Source organism: Euprymna scolopes, chromosome 3, assembly GCF_053919585.1.
Source record: "Euprymna scolopes isolate OS-2025 chromosome 3, ASM5391958v1, whole genome shotgun sequence".
NCBI lineage: Eukaryota > Metazoa > Mollusca > Cephalopoda > Sepiida > Sepiolidae > Euprymna > Euprymna scolopes.
Window position 1 is genome coordinate 33,348,056 of NC_136484.1, and position 23,197 is coordinate 33,371,252.

At 33.7% G+C, this 23,197-nt stretch overlaps 1 protein-coding gene across 1 annotated transcript in view; it reads right to left on the minus strand.

The window, feature by feature from the left end:
- Nucleotides 1-23,197, minus strand: part of LOC145254560 (heat shock protein 75 kDa, mitochondrial-like) — a 421,952-nt gene that overhangs the window by 387,373 nt on the left and 11,382 nt on the right. The window contains exon 2 of the mRNA XM_080113123.1: nt 2,896-3,084. Within this exon, the coding sequence (XP_079969249.1) occupies nt 2,896-3,084 (189 nt within the window). The remainder of the gene's footprint in view (nt 1-2,895; nt 3,085-23,197) is intronic.

The window sequence follows — 23,197 nt, forward strand, 5'->3', positions numbered from 1 at the left end:
CTAATTCAAAGAAACAAAACTTTTATAATAAAAAAAATAAAATAAAAACACAGAAAAAAAAAAACAGTTGCCATTTAAAAAAAAATAAAACAGTAAAATTTATGAAATTATTACGGTAGGTTGTTTGTTTTATTTTCTCTTTTTTGTTCGTTTTTTTATTGACTTCCGTTCACTCGGTATAATCTGGCAGTTTTTGTCATTTGTCGGCCGTGTAATATTGGGGATCCCAGCTTAATTGCTATATAGGTAGTTTTAGAAATAGAAAGTTATGTAAGTATATTTTCATTTTTCAATAGATTTGTAGTAACATTTATAAAACTTTTTAATGATTTAACATTTTTGCACGAATAAAACCTAATATTTTCTTCCAATTTATTGTCGTCTGCTGAAATTTGCATAGGCTAAACACACACAGCATGTTTGTGATGCTGGCTGGTCAATCAATTTTTCATTGGTTAAGTGTGTTTGCCATATTCCGGCAGTCTACGTAAGCTGCTGGTATATGCAGAGACAACATTCACAGAAAAACAAGTCAGTAAATGCACAATTTTAATAATAATGTAAGTTGTTCACTGAAGTTTTAATTTTAAAATTATTGCTCCCAGGCAAGATCAAGTTTCTTGTCTTTCCATCAAATATATACCACATAGGAAATATACTTACTGTATTATTATACACACTTGCTCTATCTAGGATATTGAGCATCTACCGATTCAGCATATACCATTTACCAAGTGTAAAAATATTATTATAAATACTGTACACATCCTCACAGACTGTTCCCTACGCGAAGCATGCTCTGACACGGACCTGAAGAATGCCTCAGACACTGCCTGACGATGGACCTCGAGATGAAGTGAAATGCTATGATAATGATTACAAACAACGACTCTATAAAGGATAATTATGACGTATGATTCTGACCAAATGTATTAATGTTTCTTATACTCACCTGCTCTATCTAGCATATTGAGCACTTTCCAATTCTAGATATATCCCTTGCTAAGTATATTATTAAACACACACGGTCTGTCTAGAGTACTGAGCATTATTTGAGTTAACATATACAACTTACTAAGTGTAATACTATGTATCATGTTACAAGTGTCCTACTGTATAATTACGTACATATGTTCTTTGTATGGTATTACATACTATCGGATTCAGCATATACTACTTATCAATTGTACTACCTTATTATTCATGTCTCCTGTGCAACACTGACTTGTTAGTTTAATATGCAACATTATTACAAAATACATCAATCTTTTTGCTGACGTCTAATGCAGCGTTTAAACACATCTACTCTAACTAAAATATTCATAATAACTTATACAACCTACCAAATGTAATACTGCAATATTACTATTATCGCCCACAGGCATTGCTGACTACTGTTTCTAGTATATACCAGTATAACAAAACACAGCAAAATTTTTTTTTTCTCCAGGGCAATTGGGTATTTAAATAAATTTGCTCTATCTAGGATATTGAGCACATTCATTTTATTTAAATTTTATCAGTTTGTTGAAGCTGGGGATGGGGAATCCTATTAGATGCCAAACATTCACCCACTAACTCGGATATTCTAACCAAGAGATCTTTTTAAGGTTCTGCATGTTCCTTTAAGTGCAATTGTTTGAATCTCCCTTGCACTTGGTTCACCTAGTATATTTGCCAGATAGTGTTTGAAATTCTTTTTCAGGAGTCCAGTTGCTCCTATAATTACTGGAATGATAGAGATCTTCCTAAGATTCCAGTTTCTTTTCATGTCATACATAAGATCTTAGTACTTGATTATCTTTTTCCTCTCAGCTCTTTTTAACTGAGCATCACTGGGGATACTAACTTCTACTAAGGTTAATGTAATACTAATATACTAGCAAGACCTGTGAAAATTCCACAGGGGACTCATTCACATGTAATATATTGATGTTGGCATTCTGTAGATGTTCAGCGTAAATGGAGACACTCTTATATTATTGTAGCTCTTTTGTTAAAACTGCAAAAGTATTTATTTAAGCTAGCAAGCATAAACCGGTAATAAAGTATGCTTAAATATATTTTAATTCTTGCAGATTTTGTATATATTATTATAGAGTTAATGCTCTATCAATTTTTATATATTATAAAGTTGCGATTTCAAAAATAAAAAAATATATCCATATGACTTGAATGCATCAGCTTGAATCGAAACCGAAACCAAAACTTATGAAAAAAAAAAAATATATACATATATATATATATATATATATATATATATATATAACTGGAGTGCCATCAGTTATAATCGAAACTAAGACTAAAACCTATAAAGAATTCTTGGTAAAATTATTTATTTCAAGAAATGGAAGCCTATAACAATTAAACGACATGTAAACGTGACACACAAAATAAATAACACACACACGCTATTCTATTAATATATAGATTACTATTATGGCTCCTGGGAAACGTAAAGTACATTTTCTTGTACACAACAATATAACAAAAGGCATTTTTGAAGGCAAGAATGAACACACCTCTTGTGAGCTTGTTTATCAACTCTCATCTTCCATCCTTGTGTTATATCTTCCTGCAGTGAGATAGAGATAAATACCAACTCAGGATAAACGATTATATAGTCTGCACTAGTATCAATTACACCAATCATACATCTGGATTGACTGACAAGCCATTCTTCTCTGGTACTCTATAAAAGAAGCAGTGTCTCATAGAGCCAGGTCTGATACGGATTATATTTGTTTGCATTTATCACTTCTGGCAAAGGCCTTCCCTCTCTTTGAACCCATTGAAGTGAGTCAAGAAAGAAATTATCCTTAAAAGTGTGCCATCTTAATTGGAATTAAAGAATCAGTTGATCTTAATCTCATTAAAAGAAGCCATTTTTCTTACCTTTAGAACGTTCAGTGTCCTTAATTATGGAATGGTAGTCCTCGTCAGCGGTTGAATCGGTGTTTGAATCTGTTGCAGTCTGCTCAGCTGAGGAGCTCAAAGCTCGGAACGTCTGCAGGTAATTACGATGATGTTGATATTTCACTCTGAACAGTGGACTTGTTGAATGTTGGAAATAGGCAGCACCAGCTGAAATGAAACCAAATTCCAGTTAGATATCTCATGGTATTTTGAAAATACAATTTATTCAAGTCTTAACATTATCAAAAATACACAAAAATGATCATTTTTCATAATCTAAAAATAAAAAGAAGCAAACTATAATTAGCAAAATCTGTAATCTATGCAATGGATAAAGTGCAGGATGTAACGATAAAATTGTCGCACTAGTAAAAGACATGGTTCCATTTCTGTTTGATGAAAACCGGTTTTCTTTTTTTGTTGCAGACCATTTATTAGTTGGCCAGTTGTGTACAAATCCCAGGAGCGATAGGAACCTTCTATTATGTCCAAAAGTGACACAATGTTCAACAAGCGAGATTGGAGATGCACCACTGTACAACTCATGCTCTCTACTAATTCAAGTTATGACAACAGGACAATTGCTAGCACCGTCAAAATGCATCGCTGGATAGCCACGAATAACAGGGACATGCCCATAGTGATGAAAACAAAGTTTCCAGCCATGGTTATGGTCTTTGGAGTGGTTTCAAGTGAGAACCACATCATACCACCTCACATCTTCAAAGTCGGCTTGAAAGTTAACACCAAAGTGTGCCTGGATATGCTAAAGAGTGATGATCTCCTGGTGCAATCAGGTGGTTGCTGGCAGGCCCTGAGTGTGGCAGCAGGAGACCTTGGGTGTGGCAGCAGAACTCGGTGCCGACCCGCAAGTCCAAAGAGACCCAGGCTTGGCTTCAGAAGGAGTGCTACAACTTTGTACCCTTCTCTCACTGGCCCCCCCTCCTCCCCAGGGACTACTTCGTTTAATCAGGTGTTGAGAACATCACCTGACCTACAACACCAAAGCCAGCCTGATCGCCACCATCGACCGAGTTCCCAACAGTGTTTTTGGAAAAGGCATGCTCCCAGTTCCAAATCCGTATCGATACAGTAATTGAAGCTGAAGGTGGCTACATGTCAGTTCTACTACATAATCAAGTTACTTGAATTGATTTTTTTCAATAAAAGTTTTAAAATAAACTGTGGCGTTGTTTTCTTTAGGGCGACAGCTTTATCATTCCACCCTGAAAAATAATTTCCAATGGTACTGATAATGTTTATTTATTCATTTATTAACTCATACGGGTGCCATGAGCAGAAATGAAATGAAAACCTTGAGATCTTCAGTTTGATGTTTTATGAACTGAGCTATTTACACGTTCTTATAACTAGATCTTAAAACATTACCTTAACAAAATAATTATAGCTTTGATGTGATGTCATAGATTTATGATTTATGTCATTCTTCTAAAAATGAATTCTAACATAAATAAATGAAAACATTATCAGTAGCGTTGGAAATTATTTTAATAGTCAAAAATAATTTATTTTGCTTTAACTATGTATTGGCGTTAAAAACTACTTAACATATAATAGAATTTAGGCTCATATATATATATATATATATATGTAAGTGTGTGTGTGTGTGTGAGAGAGTGCAAATTCATTCCCTATGAACTCTAAAACGTCTGGGCTGACTTTTTTTTTTAACTAATGTACTTCATGTGTCTGAGAGTGTTCTTAGGTAGGTTTTGTATCATAATGCCTCCAATAAATATCGAAAATCGATAACTGAAAAAATACAATTAAAAAAAGGAACAGTCTGATTTTTACCAAAGTTAACACCCTTGTACAACCTAACTTTACAAGCGCATTTGTGGAAGTTTTATCATCTCACAAGCAGAAGGGCTTGGTATATAAAATTGAACAGTAAGTTCTTTAATAAAAAAGGGGTGCGTTCGAAATGAATATTTTTGTTTAAAGCACAATTGAACCATGGTACTTAACATTTGCATTTAAATTTAAACCATTATATAAAAATAATGTTATAAAATCAACAGTAGGTTCTCTACAGTGCCATGTAGACTACAATGTATTGTAGACTAACTCACTGTGGAGAGGCATGTGAAGCTTTCTTCCCATCCCCAACTAGAGCAGGTAATAAATCGATTTGATTGAAAAATGGACAATTTCACAGATTTCGATGACAATAAATATATTGGAAGTGTGGAACATTCGTTGGTCTTCATACTAGTGTGTGTATATATATATATATATATATATATATATATGGAAGTTTTAAAAGCCAAAAACAATGCGAAAAAGACCGGAATCATGAGAGTAAAGGAAAGAAAAACAAACAAACAAGTAGACGGGTGTGTTTGAGAAGAGATATGTCTAACTGTTTATTCATCTATCATTCCTCATCTCGATTTTATAACCAAGTTGCTGGTATGTACGGTGTGGTGTATATAAAGTCCGTTGATGGTATGAAACTTTGATTAATTTCGGGAGAAAGGTACCGCCCCTTTTCAAAAAAAGAAAACAAAAGTATATTCAACATGATGGAAGAGAAGAGGACAGGATTGCAGAAAAGTGTGGTTAGTTTAACCGTATGGAGCTGGGGGTAATTTTATTTATTTATTTTTTTTGAGGGGGGGGGGCTTTTAAAACTTCCATATATTCCTTTACCAACAATGCTCCAAGCAAACTACCACCTACTCATATATATATATATATATATATATATATATATATATATATATGTACATATACACTAAACAAATTGTCTAAGCCTAGAGGGTCTAGTTTATCATATAAAGGAAAGTTGTTAAAAGTTAGAAACTAACAAAAGGTACACTTACAAATCTTATATTCTGGTTTAATATGACCCCGGGCAGGTTATAGTAAAATAAATTGCTCTAATATTCAATTGTGAGCACTAGGGAACAAATTTGTAACTGCAGTTCAAAAAACAAGTTCTTTCAATCAAGAATCAATGGAAAAAAAAACTGTTTAAAGTTATTTCCCTGTAAGCAATTTAAAATGTATTATTGTTACTACATATTGCCTTTACTCAATGTTGAACGCAACAGAGATTCCTTTCTTTACATTGAATTGGTGGTGAGACGAAGTTGAGGTATTGTTCAGTAAAATATGAGCTTAAAAAAATGAGTTACATGTTAGAAAAGCATTTCTTGCAAAGCATAAACATGATTAAACAAAATGTTTTTTTATAAACTTCAAAAATTAAGTTACAAGACTTAATTTGAAATTTATCAATTTTCAAAGTTCACTTTTATAAACTTTACAAAGTAAAATATAAAAAATTAATTTAAATTGAATTTAAAAATTACCTTAGATTTATTTTATGTTATGTATTTTTTGTTGCACTTTTAAAAACATTTTAGTTGAAAATTATACATCTACATCATTAACTGCTAAATAATAGATAAATTTAATTATATATATAACTGGGTTTGAATCTCTCAACCAGAAGTAGTTATCACTTCCTACACTGATGAGTGCATAAGCATGCAACACTAGTGTCTGTAAGTATAAAAATTAATATTTATTCAAATATATATATACACACAAACACCAGCTGGCTAATCTGTAGTGAAATTATTCTTGAGCATAGATATGGAATCATTCCCAACAAATTTCAAATTCATAGATTTAATAATCTGAACAGAGCTAGTATATATTCCAAGACAGACACAAAGCCTCCATCAAATTATGATTTACAAAGATCAATAGAATGTTTTCCAGGCACAACACATATAGGTATTATGTATGTATAAGAATAAAGGCAGAAACAAAGGGAAGAAAGAAAACCAAGAATTTATTAATCATTTTTCATTTTTGTTTTATAGCAATAAACTTTATTTATCAAAATGGTAGGCCTCTTTCATTTTTTCGGCGTAGCCTATACTTTGGATATTAAAAGGCAGCAGACTGGCTAAAATAATAACGATGAAAAGGATGGAATGGTAAATCAGAGAAAAGGTAGCGTCTTTAAAACCAAGAAAACGTGAAAGAGATAAGATGAAATGTGGGACCGGAACAAGAAGGTGGATGGTGGAATTGTATGCATTAGTAACCTTTCGGGCCATCAACTATTCTACTCGACTTGGTTTGAAGTGGAAGGAAAATAAAGGACATAAAGTAACACCGATGGACAAGTTGATACACAGCATGACACGCGTGTCCAAAAGGTCTGCACACACTAGAGAAGGAGTGTGCTTAAAAAGGATTTTTAGCGATACTATGTAAATTGGCAGCTTGTGTTGGAGATGAGAAAGAGGGTCAAGAGTCGGAAGCTCTATGTAGATAGGGCTTATTTGCAAGTTTGTCAAATGCAAAAGATGAGAAAGTGAGGCAGAGGGTGATAAAGGAAAGGTAGAAAATTAAGAGACGCAAAAAAAAAAAAAAAAAAAAAGAGTAAAATACTTTGATATGACAAGAGAGGAATGGCTAACTATGAAAGATATTAAGGAGAGTAAAAAAGTTTTAAAAAATGATCTGAATATATATATATATATATATATATATATATATGAATGGAAATGTATAAAAAAGAATACAAAAAGTATAAAAGCTTATAACTTTTCTTTGTTCATTTTCAATTGGTGACGAGCAGGAATACAAAATAATATTATGAAAAAAAATTAAACTTTTTTTTACAGGTACATAATTTTCGACCGATCCTTCAGTCATATATATATATATATATATATATATATATATATATATACACACACACACAAATATATATATAAATTATTTTTTATACCTACAGACACTTGGGTTTCATGCTTTCACAATCATCAGTGTAAGAACTGATAATTCCTACTGATCGAGAGATTCAAACCCAGCCACGAAGCCACCTCTAACCCCATTTGCTAAACCGTTATCTCCAGGCCACTAATAGTTGCCACAAGAATAAACATCAAACATGGGCGCAGATAGTAAACAGTTTAGAGAGTTCAAATGATTGAATTGTGAATGTTGCATAAGCGCTAGTTGACTGCTTTGTTTTTAAGTTCTCAGACAATACTCAACTTTAATGTCTTAAAGGGGCTTTAATAATCATAAATAATGATTATTTTTTATACGTACAGACACTAGTGTTTCAGGTTTTCATAATCATCAGTGCATACACTCATACATAAGGATAACTCAAATAATGGAAACGCTGAGTATATGTAATAAAGTTACTTTTTATCTACACGGTGGAATGATAAAAATGTCACCCTAACAGAAAACAACACTACAGCTTTATTTTAAAACTTTTATTGAAAAAAATCACTTCAGATAACTTGAGTAAGGCTGACATCTATTCAATGTAGCCATCTTCAACCTCAATCACTGCTTCAATATGGGTTCAGAACTGGGGGCATGCCTTTTCCACAAGTGCCAGTGGGAGTTCAGCAAATACTTGGCAAATGGCGACGATCAGCTGGCTTTGGTGTTGTGGGAGGTCATGTTGGTGATGTTCTCGATATAAGACCAAAAGAAGAAGTCCAGTGGGTTCAGGTCTGGGGAGGAGGGGAGGCCAGTGAGAGAAGGGTACAAAGTTGTAGCATTCCTTCTGAAGCCAAGCCTGGGTCTCTTTGGACTTGTGGGTCAGTGCCGAGTTCTGCTGCCACACCCAAGGTCTCCTGCTGCCACACTCAGGGTCTGCCAGCAGCCACCTGATTGCACCAGGAGATCATCACACTCTTTAGCACATCCAGGTACACTTTGGTGTTGACTTTCAAGCCGACTTCGAAGATGTGAGGTGGCATGATGTGGCTCTCATTTGAAACCACACTCAAGACCAAAACCGTAGCCGGAAACTTCGTTTTCATCACCTTGGGCATATCTGTTATTAATGGCAATCCAGTGATGCATTTTGGAGGTGCTTACAATGGTCCTGCTGTCATAAATTGGATTGGTAGAGAACATGAGTTGTACAGCAGTGCATCTCTGATCTCGCTCATTGAACATTGTGTCACTTTCAGACATGATAGAAGGCTCCTATTGCTCTTGGGATTTGTACACAACTGGCCAACTAGCAGATAGTCTGCAACAAAAATAGAAAACCAGTTTACATCAAACAGACATGGAATCATCTTTTCTACGGCGACAATTTCATCGTTCCACTTTGTATAAATATTTTTCAACATTATAAAACAAAAAAAAGAAACATGGGATGATTGTGCATGTATGTGTCTCGTTTTTCTGTCAGATCATCCCATGTAACAAATGAAGAGCGAATGATTCAAGAACTTACATTTCATTTTCAATTTCTTTAAATTGATGCTTTTGAAAATGAATGATTAAGTTGCCGCACTAACAGATGACGTCAAAACAGCATCAGCACACAAAAAATATTTTTTAAATATAAAGCCACTTGTTAAGAACATATCTCTAAAAACTAATGATCGCCTCCCTAAAACTGGTGGTGTTGTTAAGATTAGAAGGTTTTGTGCTAAAATCACATCATGAGATTTCGATCACCAGTTTTAGGGATGTTGATCTTTATGTTCATTGGTTTTGTAAGGAGAAAAGTATTTTTGGAATGATCTGAATTCAGAAAAAATATTTTCAGTGGAAAAGATTTGCAGGTTTTATAATCAAATGTGAGAAAAACGAGTCATTGTCATTCAATAAACAAAATAAAATAATGAGTTAAAAAGGCATTTATTCACTAAAGAGATATTTTATATATGTTTAAAATGGAAGTTTACAGCAATATGAAAACAGAATATTTTTAGAGTTCTTGTAAAAACAAGGAAGTTCATTAGCTGAGACATTAGAAGAAGTCTGAATTGATTAATTACGAGCCGTGAGTTTCAGGGATCAGGAAAATCGTATTCAAAATTTCTCTGCTCAATTAAATAAATTATAACTCATTGAAAGTTTTTTTATAAGAGTTAATGCTCATTTGATTTCATATTACAATCAGAGTTCAATGAAAAAGATTGGAATATTTCAATGAATAAAGTTTATACAGATTTGCTGACAATAATAAGTCAAGGAGTTGTGTGTGTCTGCATGTTTGTTAATGTTTGTGTGCATGTGAGTGTGAGCGGAGAGAAAAACCAAATCCAAAGTGTTCCCAAACTCCAAATGCACTATATATATATATCAAGTTTCAAGTCTGTATACCAAATATTCAGATAGGAGTTTGGTAAAGACTTTTTGCACACACAAAGACAAGGTCACCTACATATATATATATATATATATATATATATATAAGTTATGAAAATATATATAGCAATTAAGCTACACAGAATATTCTGCGTTTTATTCTCGTGAGAAATCGTCAGGCTTATGTGAGAAGGTGTGGTTGTTGCGCGTTTATATATATGCACATGCTATTGAGTTTTTTTGTTAATCAATCAGCTTTCTAGTGGTCACTGCGGCAATTCTAATCAGCCACCTAGCTCTACCTATATATTGAGCACTGTCGAAGTAAATACTGAAAAATTTACGCATAAAATTATATCTTTGGATATTAATTTATGTGGTTAAATAAAGTAATCACATATATATAACATGTCCGCATGTTAGAACGTTTTCATCCTAAATTCTGCACACTTATGCATAATATAGAAACTATGCATAAAAACAATTAAGTGTAATAGTTAAATGAAACCAATCATCTAATAATAAACCATAACAAAATGAATAATTAATTAATGAACACTTGTTTTTCAAAAGAAGTTGAAAATTAGTTAACCTTCATGAAGTTGCTTGCATATCCATGGTTGAGATTATTAAAAAGTTTGTTTTAATAATTTTTAAACAGAAACTTCTCTGAATATTTTGTCTAGAGAGTAGAAATTTGATATATAGAGCATTTAGGCCTGTAGAATACTTTTGATCTGGCTTTTTAGTTGGCAAAATTACTGCTAAGGTATCAAATTTGAAAATAAAACAGTTGACCTTGGCAGGGTAAGTTGAATAAAACATTAAAAGCCAAGTACGTCCAAGGATGGAATACTGCTGCCATATCTGGGCAGGAGCTGCTAAAAACAGCCTATCCTGCCTTGACAGAGTACAAAATAGACTTTGTGGCTTAGTGGGGGATGCCCTTTTCTCTACCCTGCAACCTCTCTCCCACAGAAGAGACGTTTCGAGCCTATCCTTGTTTTATCGTTATTTCCATGGCAGGTGCTCGTCTGAACTCCAATTTCTGGTCCCCCCTCGCCAATCTTTCACGAAAAACACCCGTCTAGCTGAATCCATTGTGAAAAATTTCCCCCACTCTTTATCTGTGCCTAAATCAAAACGTGGATTCCATGAACAAAGCTTCTTTCTTAGAACTGCATGCCTATGGAACTCTGTTCCGTCTACCTGCTTCCCACCTGACTACAACTTGGATGTGTTCAAGTCCAACGTTAACAAATTCCTAATGAACCGCCCCCTTAAGTAAACACTTCATCAAATCTCCACACTAACGTAATGTACTTGCAATAACCCTTATCCCTGAGTGGCTTCCGGGCCTTGATAAGTGGTGACCACTGTAAAAAAAAAAAAAAAAATCACTGCTGCTGTTATTTGTGCACATGCTCAAAATTAAACATTCATAAAAGTCGATTAATTTTTAACTTTTTGTATCTATCTGTTCATAACTCAAACAGTAACAATAATGGAGAGATAAATAACAACTAAGACTGAACCAAGTCATATTTTTTTTTAATAATTTTTGATATCATTACTATATATTGGATAAGAGAAATGGCTCTATAATAATAAATAAGAAATCTGTATGAATTAAAATATAATATTTATGCATACTTTATGACTGGACAATAAAAAGTGGCTTGTCTGTCTGTTTGAGGAACAGTCTCTGCCAAACTCCTATCAATTTTTGGTCTACAGATTTGAAACTTGAAGTATAGGGATTTGAAACTGTGGAACAAACTCGATTTGGTTTTTGGCTGGTAAAAATAGCTGCTAAGGAGTCAAAATTGAAAAATCAAAAAAAAAAAACACTGAAACTTGGCAGGCATAAGTGGACTTAAAGGACTCTTTTACGCATGTGCAAATATACGTTTATACATTTCACAACGTTATTTTATTAAGCTTTAAGGTTGGAGAGCTATGTTTTGGTTTCAATTCTAGCTGACGGCACCCCAATTATATATTTTTTTAAACTTTTGAAATCACTACTATATATTGAGCACAATATAATAATCAATAGAGAATTGGCTTATAATAATAAATATGAAATCTGCATAAATTAAAATATCATATTTAAGTGATTTTATGACCGGGCAATGTCGCGTGGTCTGCAAGTATATATAACACAACTAAAACTAGGAAAAGTTTGAATTTTGTGGGGTTAAGTTTTCATGAAAAAAAGTTTTACAACAATTGAAATTCAAACATTTTTAGAAATTATATACCTTTGAAATGTTTTCTTATGGTATATATTTCATTAAAACCCCAGAGGTAAAAATAAATTCTGAAGGCTCATCCTTCAGAAAAGTGAAGTCTCAAAATAATTTAAGCAAGTACAAATTAAAAGAGAACTAACATAATTAAAATTATGGACTAAGAAAAATGCTAATTTGGTGGAGTCAAATCTAATTAAAATGACAGGCATAAAAAAAGAGGGGTTTTTGGGGTGGGAGGCATTTTATAAAGAAAATCCCCCAGAAAATTCTAAAGTGAATATGTTCTTATTTATGAGTGTAACAAGATTTGAAACAGATAAGAAAAAAAAAAAAATTATAAAAGATATAAAAATATAAACAGATTTTGATCCATTTCAAAATCTTGCAATGAGGGTTCAGTGGTACAAAAAACCAAGCTTCTGGAAGAGTAAGGAGATGAACAAAAGTTCAACTGAGGAAAATTGAAAGGGAGTTTAGAAAGAAAGAAAATAAAAACGAGGGAGATAAAGATAGCGGTGTGTGTGTGAGGGAGTGGCTACCTGAAAACAAATCCAGATGAGAAAGACAATATCATGATCGATTCTTTACTGATAAATCAATTCATTCCAGAAAAGCCAAAGTGTAAGAGATTATTGTTTTCTTTCCAAATCAACCGTGCTTCAGCTTTTCATACCTGCGTCTGCTCCACTACATTGCTGAGAAAAAGGGGAAGGAGATAGAAGCAGACCTGATAAGTAAAATTACAGCAAGGAGCAAAAAAAGATGAAACAGGGAGGTCAAAAAGATAGTTTGCAACCGTGAATAAAAAGCACAAAAGGTAAAAGAGATAAGTGTGTAGGTAAGACACATTTAGAATATTACAAGTGATTTTGAAGACATGGAGCCATAATCAATAGAAAGAACAAGGTTGTAGGGAGGCCATTATGGCGAGAAAGCGATAAAAATGAAGAACAAAAACCAAATAAAAAAAATGATTACGGAAATTACGAAAAGGCAGTCAGAAGATAACCTATGACTATAAAGAAATAGAGGAATAAAAAGTATTATAAATATACGTGCATATCTGCTGTTATACACACACACACACACACACACACACACACATATATATATATATATGTACCACACACACACGTGTCATTGGATAATTATATTTTAACAATATATATAAATAAATACAGCACACACGCATATTAAATTATACATATTTTCTACTAACCAAATGGTTCCCTTAGCTCAGCTCTGTGGCTTATGGAGGAGTGCATGTGGAGTGAGTAAGAGAAAGAAGAGATCATACATACATACTGCACACATGCATTTTATATATATATATATATATATATATATATATATATATATATATATATATATATATATATATATACACACACATACACTCATATATATACTATGCATACGCATTGATATATATATATATATATATACACACATTCATATATATATACTATGCATACATATGGATATATATATACACACATTCATATATATATACTATGCATACATATGGATATATATACACACATTCATATATATATATACTATGCATACATATGGATATATATACACACATTCATATATATATATACTATGCATACATATGGATATATATACACACATTCATATATATATATACTATGCATACATATGGATATATATACACACATTCATATATATATATACTATGCATACATATGGATATATATACACACATTCATATATATATATACTATGCATACATATGGATATATATACACACATTCATATATATATATACTATGCATACATATGGATATATATACACACATTCATATATATATATATATACTATGCATACATATGGATATATATACACACATTCATATATATATATACTATGCATACATATGGATATATATACACACATTCATATACATATACTATGCATACATATGGATATATATATATATATATATATATATATACATACATACATATATATACTATGCATATGCATGGATATATATGTACACACACACATGGATATATATACACACACATGGATATATATACACACACATGGATATATATACACACACATTCATATATATGCTATGCATACACATGGATATATATATATATATATATATATATATATATATATATACACACACAAACACATTCATATATAATACTATGCATACACAGAGATATATATATACACACACACATTCATATATATACTATGCATACACATGGATATTTATATATACACACACATTCATATATACTATGCATACACATGGATATTTATATATACACACACATTCATATATACTATGCATACACATGGATATATATATATATACATATACATACACACACATTCATATATACTATGCATACACATGGATATATATGTATACAACACGCACATCTATACATATACATTCATATATACTATGCTTGCACACAACTATGTACATACACATTCATATACACTATGCCCGCACACGCATATATATGCACATTCATATATTACGCACACACATGCATATCTATATACATTCATATATTCTATGCACTAAAATGCATATACATAGATTCATATATACAACACGTGCACATATACACACATATATATATATATATATATATATATATATATAAATCATATATACTATGCTTGCACATACATATATATACATTCATATATACTACGCACACATGCATATATTCATATATACACACACATGCATATATTCACATACACACACACATGCATATATTCACATACACACACACATATACACTCACACGCATGTATACATTCATATATATATATATATAGATATGTACATATATATACACATACACGCACATGCATAGATACACACACATGCATATATAGTCACACATTTATATATGCTATACACACACATGCATTTACATTCACACGTTCATATATACACAATATACACACATGCATGTATACATATAGACTATGCTCCCATGCATTATTACACACATATACATGTAGATACATAGCATGCATATACTGCATACATGTATACACACACACTAATTCCAAACCACTCATTTTTGGTTGTTGATGTCAGATGTTAAAAAAAAAAAAAAAAAAAAAAAAAAAAAAAATCAACAACAGTTGTGGGAGGTGGGTTACGTCTGTTAAAATTATATCACATCTTTTGATGCCTTCTCATATATTGGGGATAGCTATTTTCTTTTTTAAAGCACATCTTATCATCTATTCATTCTAGCCCAATGGCTGCTACCAGAACTCTTCTTCCTCGCAAATCACTCCACATGCACACTTCCATAAGCATTGGAATCGAGAGAAGCACTAGGCTTTAACGTTTGACCATCTGGCTTGAGGATAAAAGTCAAGCGGACATCTTAAGAGTGACGGCAGGAACCACCATTAGTGACGACTGGCCACCCAAACCTATTACAGGCTCAGGTTATTGATAGTCAACGTAACCTGCGGCCGACCCCTTGCTGGACATTAATAGAGTGGACTCTTCATCACTAGCTGTGTTTGGTGATAGTGGGCGATAAACATGAGCCCCTGACATTGACAGTCCAGTCAACAGAGGTGTATTAATATTGATAAATGGAAGAGAATCGCAGGGAAAAATGGTAAGAGGATAAAGACAAAGAAGATGCAGTCAAACGGTGGGGGTGGGGGATTTTTGCTCTTCCAACCAACCACATTAAAAACACCTAAGTAGTTGGTAAGGATAAAAGATACGAAACAGGGTGATGAAAAGAAGAAGAGGAGGAGGAGGAGGAGGCGGGAGTAATCTTAAATACCCCCTTTTCTTTTGATGTAAAGTGGTGTTCCTTATCCCCTCCCCATCCCAGCACATATTTTCAAGGGATACATGATCGGCCTAATGGATACTGTCACAAACTATGGAATTAACACTACCAAGTTAAAAATAATAACATTGTTCTCAATTAGACACTAAGACATTTGGGGAAAGGTATGAACCCACAATTTAAGTTCTTTAGCTGTGGGTAAACGAGTGACCTGTATTCAACTAATTGTATACAATTTTTGCTAATAAGGACTGCGCCTTGACAGCAAATAGGAGTTGACATTACATAAAACAGACAGGCCAAATAATATTTGCAAGGTCTATATTCCCCTCCCCAATATTAGAATAATCAATAAAAGTAAGATTGTGAGTAAGAAAAAAAAAAGCTATAAATAAATATATCTATATTGACATATTTAATATTTGAAACGAAGAAACAAAAATGCGAATTATTTAAAATATATACATTCATATACATGAAGTATATGATCTGTTCAAGGATGGAGTACTGTTGCCACATCTGAGCAGGAGCTGCTAGAAAGATCTTATCCTGCCTTGATAGAGTTCAAAATAGACTTCGTAGCCTTTTCTCTTCCCTGCAATCTTTTTCCCCACTAAAGAGACGTTGCGAGTCTGTCTCTGCTTTATCATTATTTTCATGAAAGTTTGGCAAGAGGGGACCATGGACTGGAGCTCAGACGAGCACTTGAACTCCAATCTATGGTCCCCTCTCCCCAAACTTTCACGAAAAACACTCGTCTAGCTGAAACTGCTATCAATAATTTCCCTTATTCTTTATCTATGCCTACACCTAAACGTAGATTCCATGAACAAAGCTTCTTTCTTAGAACTGCACGCTTGTAAAACTGTTCCACTTCCCTGCTTTCAAGCTGACTGCAATATGGTTGTCTTCAAGTCCAACGTAAACAAGTTCTTGATGAGCCGTCTGCTTAAGTAACCCAATTTACCAAACTTCCACTACTAATAATTACGATATTTTCCCATTGACTACTGTACACTCATTAACCCTTATCCTCGAGTGACCTCAAACCGGAAGTGACATAGGTTTTAATTAAGGCTAGACAATCGAAAAGAGAGGATGACTTTTGACAATATCGGCGAAAAAAGTGACCCCTCTCTGTAGAAAAGTGCCTAGTTGAGGGTGAAGAAAGTAATGTTTTTAGCCAATTTTTCGGTAGTTTTCGTCTGAAGGGTCGAACTTCAAACGCTACTGATCTTGTGAAAATCCATTGCCTCTGTCGAAAGTTTTAGGCAAACATACATACATACATACATTTATATATTGATAGCTCAAATTTTCGACCCAAACCGATTTAAAAGCTTGCCCTATCTCTGAATACCCTTTATGTAAAATTTCAAATGTTTAGACCAGAAATTGTCTGAGTAATTTGGTAGAGACTGCAGAGGTCAATTTTTTTTTTTTTAACTTTGACCCCTATTATGACCCCTTAACATTTGTTTTGGGCTCAAATCAAGTTATTAAGTTAAATCCATGTCCAAGGAACCTATATCTAAAATTTCAATTGTTTATACCCAAAATTGACGGAGGAGTTTGGTAGAGTTCTCAAAGGTCAAATCGTTGACAAAGTTATTGCGTAGGGAAATGTACACAGACAGACAGACAGACACGTTCACTTTTATAGATATATAGATTTGTTAGTAGCATGGTTGTCAGGTGGAATTTAAATCTAAATAGAGGAATTAAAAAATATGCAACATTCCCCCCCCCCTTTTTATCTCCTATCAGTCATAAAAACATCAAAAAAATTTTTAAAAAAACTGCATCTGGTTAAAAAACTGGTAAACAGCAACCTCTTAGTTTCATAAATATTATTTTTCTAATAACTTACAATTGGTTGACGGATTTAATTAAAAATTTAATCATAATAAGTTAGAAATTATACCCTTAGGGTTCCTTGATAATTAAATTATCTTTATAATTAGTGGAACCTTACTTCCAACTAGATCCAAAAATTTGAAATCTTAGAGTGCAGAGCTACGCCCCCTTTTTTCCTGCCAAATTATGAAGCCTTTTACACTTAACGAAGGTCAGAGGTTACATCAACCGAAACTTTGTGCAGATAACACAAGATGAGAACAGTTATCAATAACAATACAAAAATTTAATCCATCATCTCAAAAAAAATCAGAACTGTAATGTAACATTTTTCACACACATAGTCTCTATCACATATATCGTTTCATACCAGAGTTAAATTTTTTTGAGGAAGAAAAAAAAAAAGAAGCTCTACACTCCAACTATTTTGTTCCTGTTGACTTCCAAAAGAATGAAAATTAAAAAAAAAAAAAAAAAAAAAAAAAAAAGTGTCCACATTCTGTTTGAAGAAATACTGACAAAAAATATGTCAGTTTTGTGAATGTCTCTAATGAAGATTCTGAACATTAGATGGATAAAGACTCATAACTGCCCTTTATATAATACTAGCGGGGATACCTGGCATTGACCAGTTGTGTAGAGGTGTAGTAAGGTACCAGGGAGAGGGGGGAATAAAAAAATGTGATAGTAGCGACGGGGGGGGGGGGGGCATCAAAACAACAGTAAGCAGTTTGAGTAAAAAGGCGTTAAAAAAATTTTAAAATGTGGTAATAGGCAGGCAGGCTCGAACCCGGAACGCGAAAAAGGAAAAAAAAAAAAAAAAAAAAGTTACGTCTTTGCCGATGTCTCCATTGCGCAACTGGAAGTCAAGAATGTTGAAATTAAACGTAGTCAATCCAACGGTGACGATGACTTGCTAAAATGTCGGCGAAAAAAGTGACCCCCCCCCCTCCTTGTACAAAACTACCCAGTTGAGGGTGAAGGAATGAATGTCTTCGGTCAATTTTTCAAAATTTATTGTCCGAAGGATCAAGCTTGAAAACAATACCAATCTCGCGAGGATCTGTCGCGTGTGTAGAAAGTTTTTGCAAAACATACATACAGACACACACACACACTCTTTGCCTTATATATATATACTAGCAGGGCTACCCGGCGTTGCTCGGGACCGTATAAACAATGAAAAAACAAAAGCAGATATTGAACATATGTTTTATTCTTAGGGGAGAGGAATCTTTCATCTCAAGTTTTAGCGTTACAAACAAAAATTTGTCTTCTATATATATAGATAATGACAGGTTTTTTGGGGGCCCCCCTCGAAGATAACTGATCAGTTGACCAACTTCTAGTGGTCCGTTTGACGTGAAATTTCGATATTTGTCATCCGGGTGATGGGGCTTCGATATGATACCAAATTTGTCAAGTTTGGTTCCGTCTTTCAAAAGTTTTAGCGTTACAAACAAACATACATACATACATACACACAGACGTTTGGCTTTTATATATATAGAAGATATATATATATATATATATATATATATATATAGATTAGAGTAAGTAATGGCAAGCAATCTACGAAAGATTAATGCAAGCAACAGTAAACATAGTCACTAGTTTTGTCTTCTTTGCGCCAGCCTCTCGAACCAAAGGTTCTCAAGTCCTTCGCCACCCTTACTCAAGGCACGCCTTCATGCTGGTCTACCTTCGGCTAGCTCCTCCCACACATTCACATCGATGCCAAGAGCGATCAGATCCCGTTTGGATATATAGATTAGAGTGACAAGATTCTTGCGGAATTTTTAATTTTGATTTCAAATAAGCTTTCGTTATAATTCCTTTACTTCATATATCATTTTAAAGAGTATTTCTCGTTCTATCTAATCATTTAAATTACAATCGTTTTAAAACAATTATGTATTCTTTTCAGAACGTTGAATACAAGATGGACCCCCCCCCCCAATTTGCCCAATTTCCTTATTTTCAATTCAAGCTAGGCCGAAAAGCTGCTGAAACAGCTCACGATAGCAATGAAGCGTTTAGCCCAGGCACCACTAGTGAATGCACAGCACAATGGTAGTTTAAGAAGTTTCATGGCAGCAACAAGAGTCTTGAAGATGATGAGTGTAGTAGTCAGTTATTGAATGTTGAGAGCCTTAGTTGAAGCCAATTCTGAATTAAACAATGTATACAACGATTTCCAACCAATTGAGAGAAATTGGAAAGACAAAAAGAAATTAATAGGTGCATAACGAACTGAATGACAATATGAAGTTTCATCTTCCCTTCTTTTACACAAGAACGATCCATTTCTCGACCAGGTTGTGACTTGCAATGAAAAGTGGGTTCTTTACTACAACTGGCAATGCTTAGCTCAGTGATTAGATGCTGACAAAGCTCCACAACACTTTCTGAAGCCAGAGTTGCACCAAAAGAAGATCATAGTTGATTGTTTGGTAATCTGTGACCGGTCTCATCCATTAGTTTTTTTTTGAATGCAGGCGAAACCTTTATGGCAGAGAAGTACTATCAACAAATAGATGAAATGCATCAGGAACTTCGACAACAACATCCAGCATTAGTCAACAAAAAGATCCAATTCTCCACGACAATGCCTGACCGCATGTTGCTAAACCGACCCTCCAGAAGTTGAATGAATTGGGTCATGAAACTGCCTTATCGGCCATACTCTCCAAACCGCTCACCTACTGACTACCACTTTTTGATGCATCAACTTTCTGCATGAGAAATACTTTAAAAATCTAAGCAATATCAAAAACGCTTTTAGCGACTTTATTGCCACCAGAACGCAAGATTTTTAGGTTACTTAAATATCCTCGTTTTGCGTTGGCAAAAGTGTGTTGATTCTGATGGTGCTTATTTCGATTAATTAATTTTTGTTTAAGCCAAGATATGGTCATCTGAATTTGAAAGTTAAAAACTGCAAGAACTTTGTCAACCTGATAGATAAATGATTCTTCTATAACATGTTAATCATATATTAATTAGTTTAACAACAACAAAAAATTAACAATAAGTAAAAAATTACAAATTAATTCAATATAAACATTCTTATCTTTATTACAGACACATGTTGGCATGCATTGGATGACTTTTAGAAATTGCCTTCCAAACTTATCTCTGGCCAGACTTCTTTGGAAGTCATTTCCTTAATTGAAACAACACTTGTATAGGCTGGATATTCTTCCTAATGCAAACCCAATGAAACCAGTGTTTTTATCACGGCACCATCTCTGGGCGAGTGCTTCACTTACCCTTATCAAAGAAAAAGAAATATATATGTACCTGTGTAATGTTCATGGGAAAGAACCCCAGCAAAGTGCTCAATTATAAAGAAAATGTAAAAATTATAAAAAAAAAGAAAAAAAAAGCTTCTGTAACACACACACACACACACACACACATACCTGATTCTAAAGCAGCAAAATCCCACCCCTACAGAATAGAGATCGCTAAATGTAAGAAAGCCTTTTACTCCAATAGTTTCTTCCCCAGAACTGCTAGACTTTGGAACTCCCTTCTGAGATACTACGTTCCCAACTGTACTGACATGCAGAAGTTCAAGCGTAATGTGAACAGACATCTTGCTGCTCATCTCTCTACATAGTACCCCTGCAACTTATGTCCCCGATAGTAGCCCCCTTACATAAAAGTGGCACTATGCCTTGTTTGGGGTGAAAATGGAATAAGAAACAACACCAACAAAAAAAAAAAAAAAAAAAGAAAAAATGATTTGGATTATTCCACAGATTTTGTTACAAAGAATAACGATCATAAAAAAAAAGCATTCAGAGAATTTTCAATAAAAGAAAATGCAGATGATACTGAAATAGATATCTTACAAGTTTAATCTATAAATATAAAAGGGAAAATGTATGTATGTTTGTATGTGTGTTCGCTTTTTCTGTGTGTCTACAAAAGGCTTCTTTCAGAGAAGCGGTTGGTCGGTTCACAACTTTTAAAAACTTTTTATATCACATATAAATCGTAATATCTCACAGTTAACAACGAAGCTCGCCTGTCTATTTAATTTGCTCGATTTCGGGAAGATAAATATTCAACATTTGTCGCTCGCCGCATGTGGGTTAGTCTTTTTCCTATAACATCTTGGGAAAATAAAAATAAAAAAAAGCGTTCCCGCAGTAAATGAAATACTATCCCGCAGTCAAACATGACCTCATTAACTCATTAAAACGGGCACCTGCCAAATCCAAGTAATTAAATAAATTCAAACGTGTTTCCATTAGCATCTCGCGGTGGGGCAATCGTTAACGTCGCACTTTTTTTTTCACACTTTAATTTACAACTTTGCCTCAACGGTTCGGGTTCGATCCTCATACTTACCTATTAAAACATTCTTTTTACCCCCCCCCCCCCCGGAGTTTCCACACACACCTCCAAACACCTGGGCAACGCCGGGTATCCCTCGCTAGTCTATAATATAAATCTCACCTGTCCGTTTAAATGTATGTATGTATGTATGTTTGTATGTCTGCCTAAAACTTTTGACAGAGGCAACGGATTTTCATGAGATCAGTATCGTTTCGAAGCTTTACCCTTCGGATGACAAATATAAAAAAAATTGGCTAAAAATTATTAATTCCTTTCCCCTCAACTGGGCACATTTCTACAGGGCCGCTTTTTGCACCAATATTTTCAAAAGTCATTCCCTCTTTTTGATTGACTAACCTTAATTTAAACATTCATCACTTCCTGTTTGGCAAAGATGTCACTTTTTTTTTTCACATTCTTTTCCTCTTTCGTTTTTAGTTACGTAGATATATGACGTGACGAGTTTTTGGTTACGTAGATATATGACGTAACGAGTTTAGGGTTACGTAGATACATGACGTAACGAGTTTAGGGTTACGTAGATACATGACGTAACGAGTTTAGGGTTACGTAGATACATGACGTAACGAGTTTAGGGTTACGTAGATACATGACGTAACGAGTTTAGGGTTACGTAGATACATGACGTAACGAGTTTAGGGTTACGTAGATACATGACGTAACGAGTTTAGGGTTACGTAGATACATGACGTAACGAGTTTAGGGTTACGTAGATACATGACGTGACAAGTTTAGGACACCTTAAAAAGTTAGTTAGTAGTCAGTTTGTAACAGGCGACCAAGAGAAATGGTTGACAGACGGGATGGCACCCAGCAAGGGTAAGATCGATAATTAA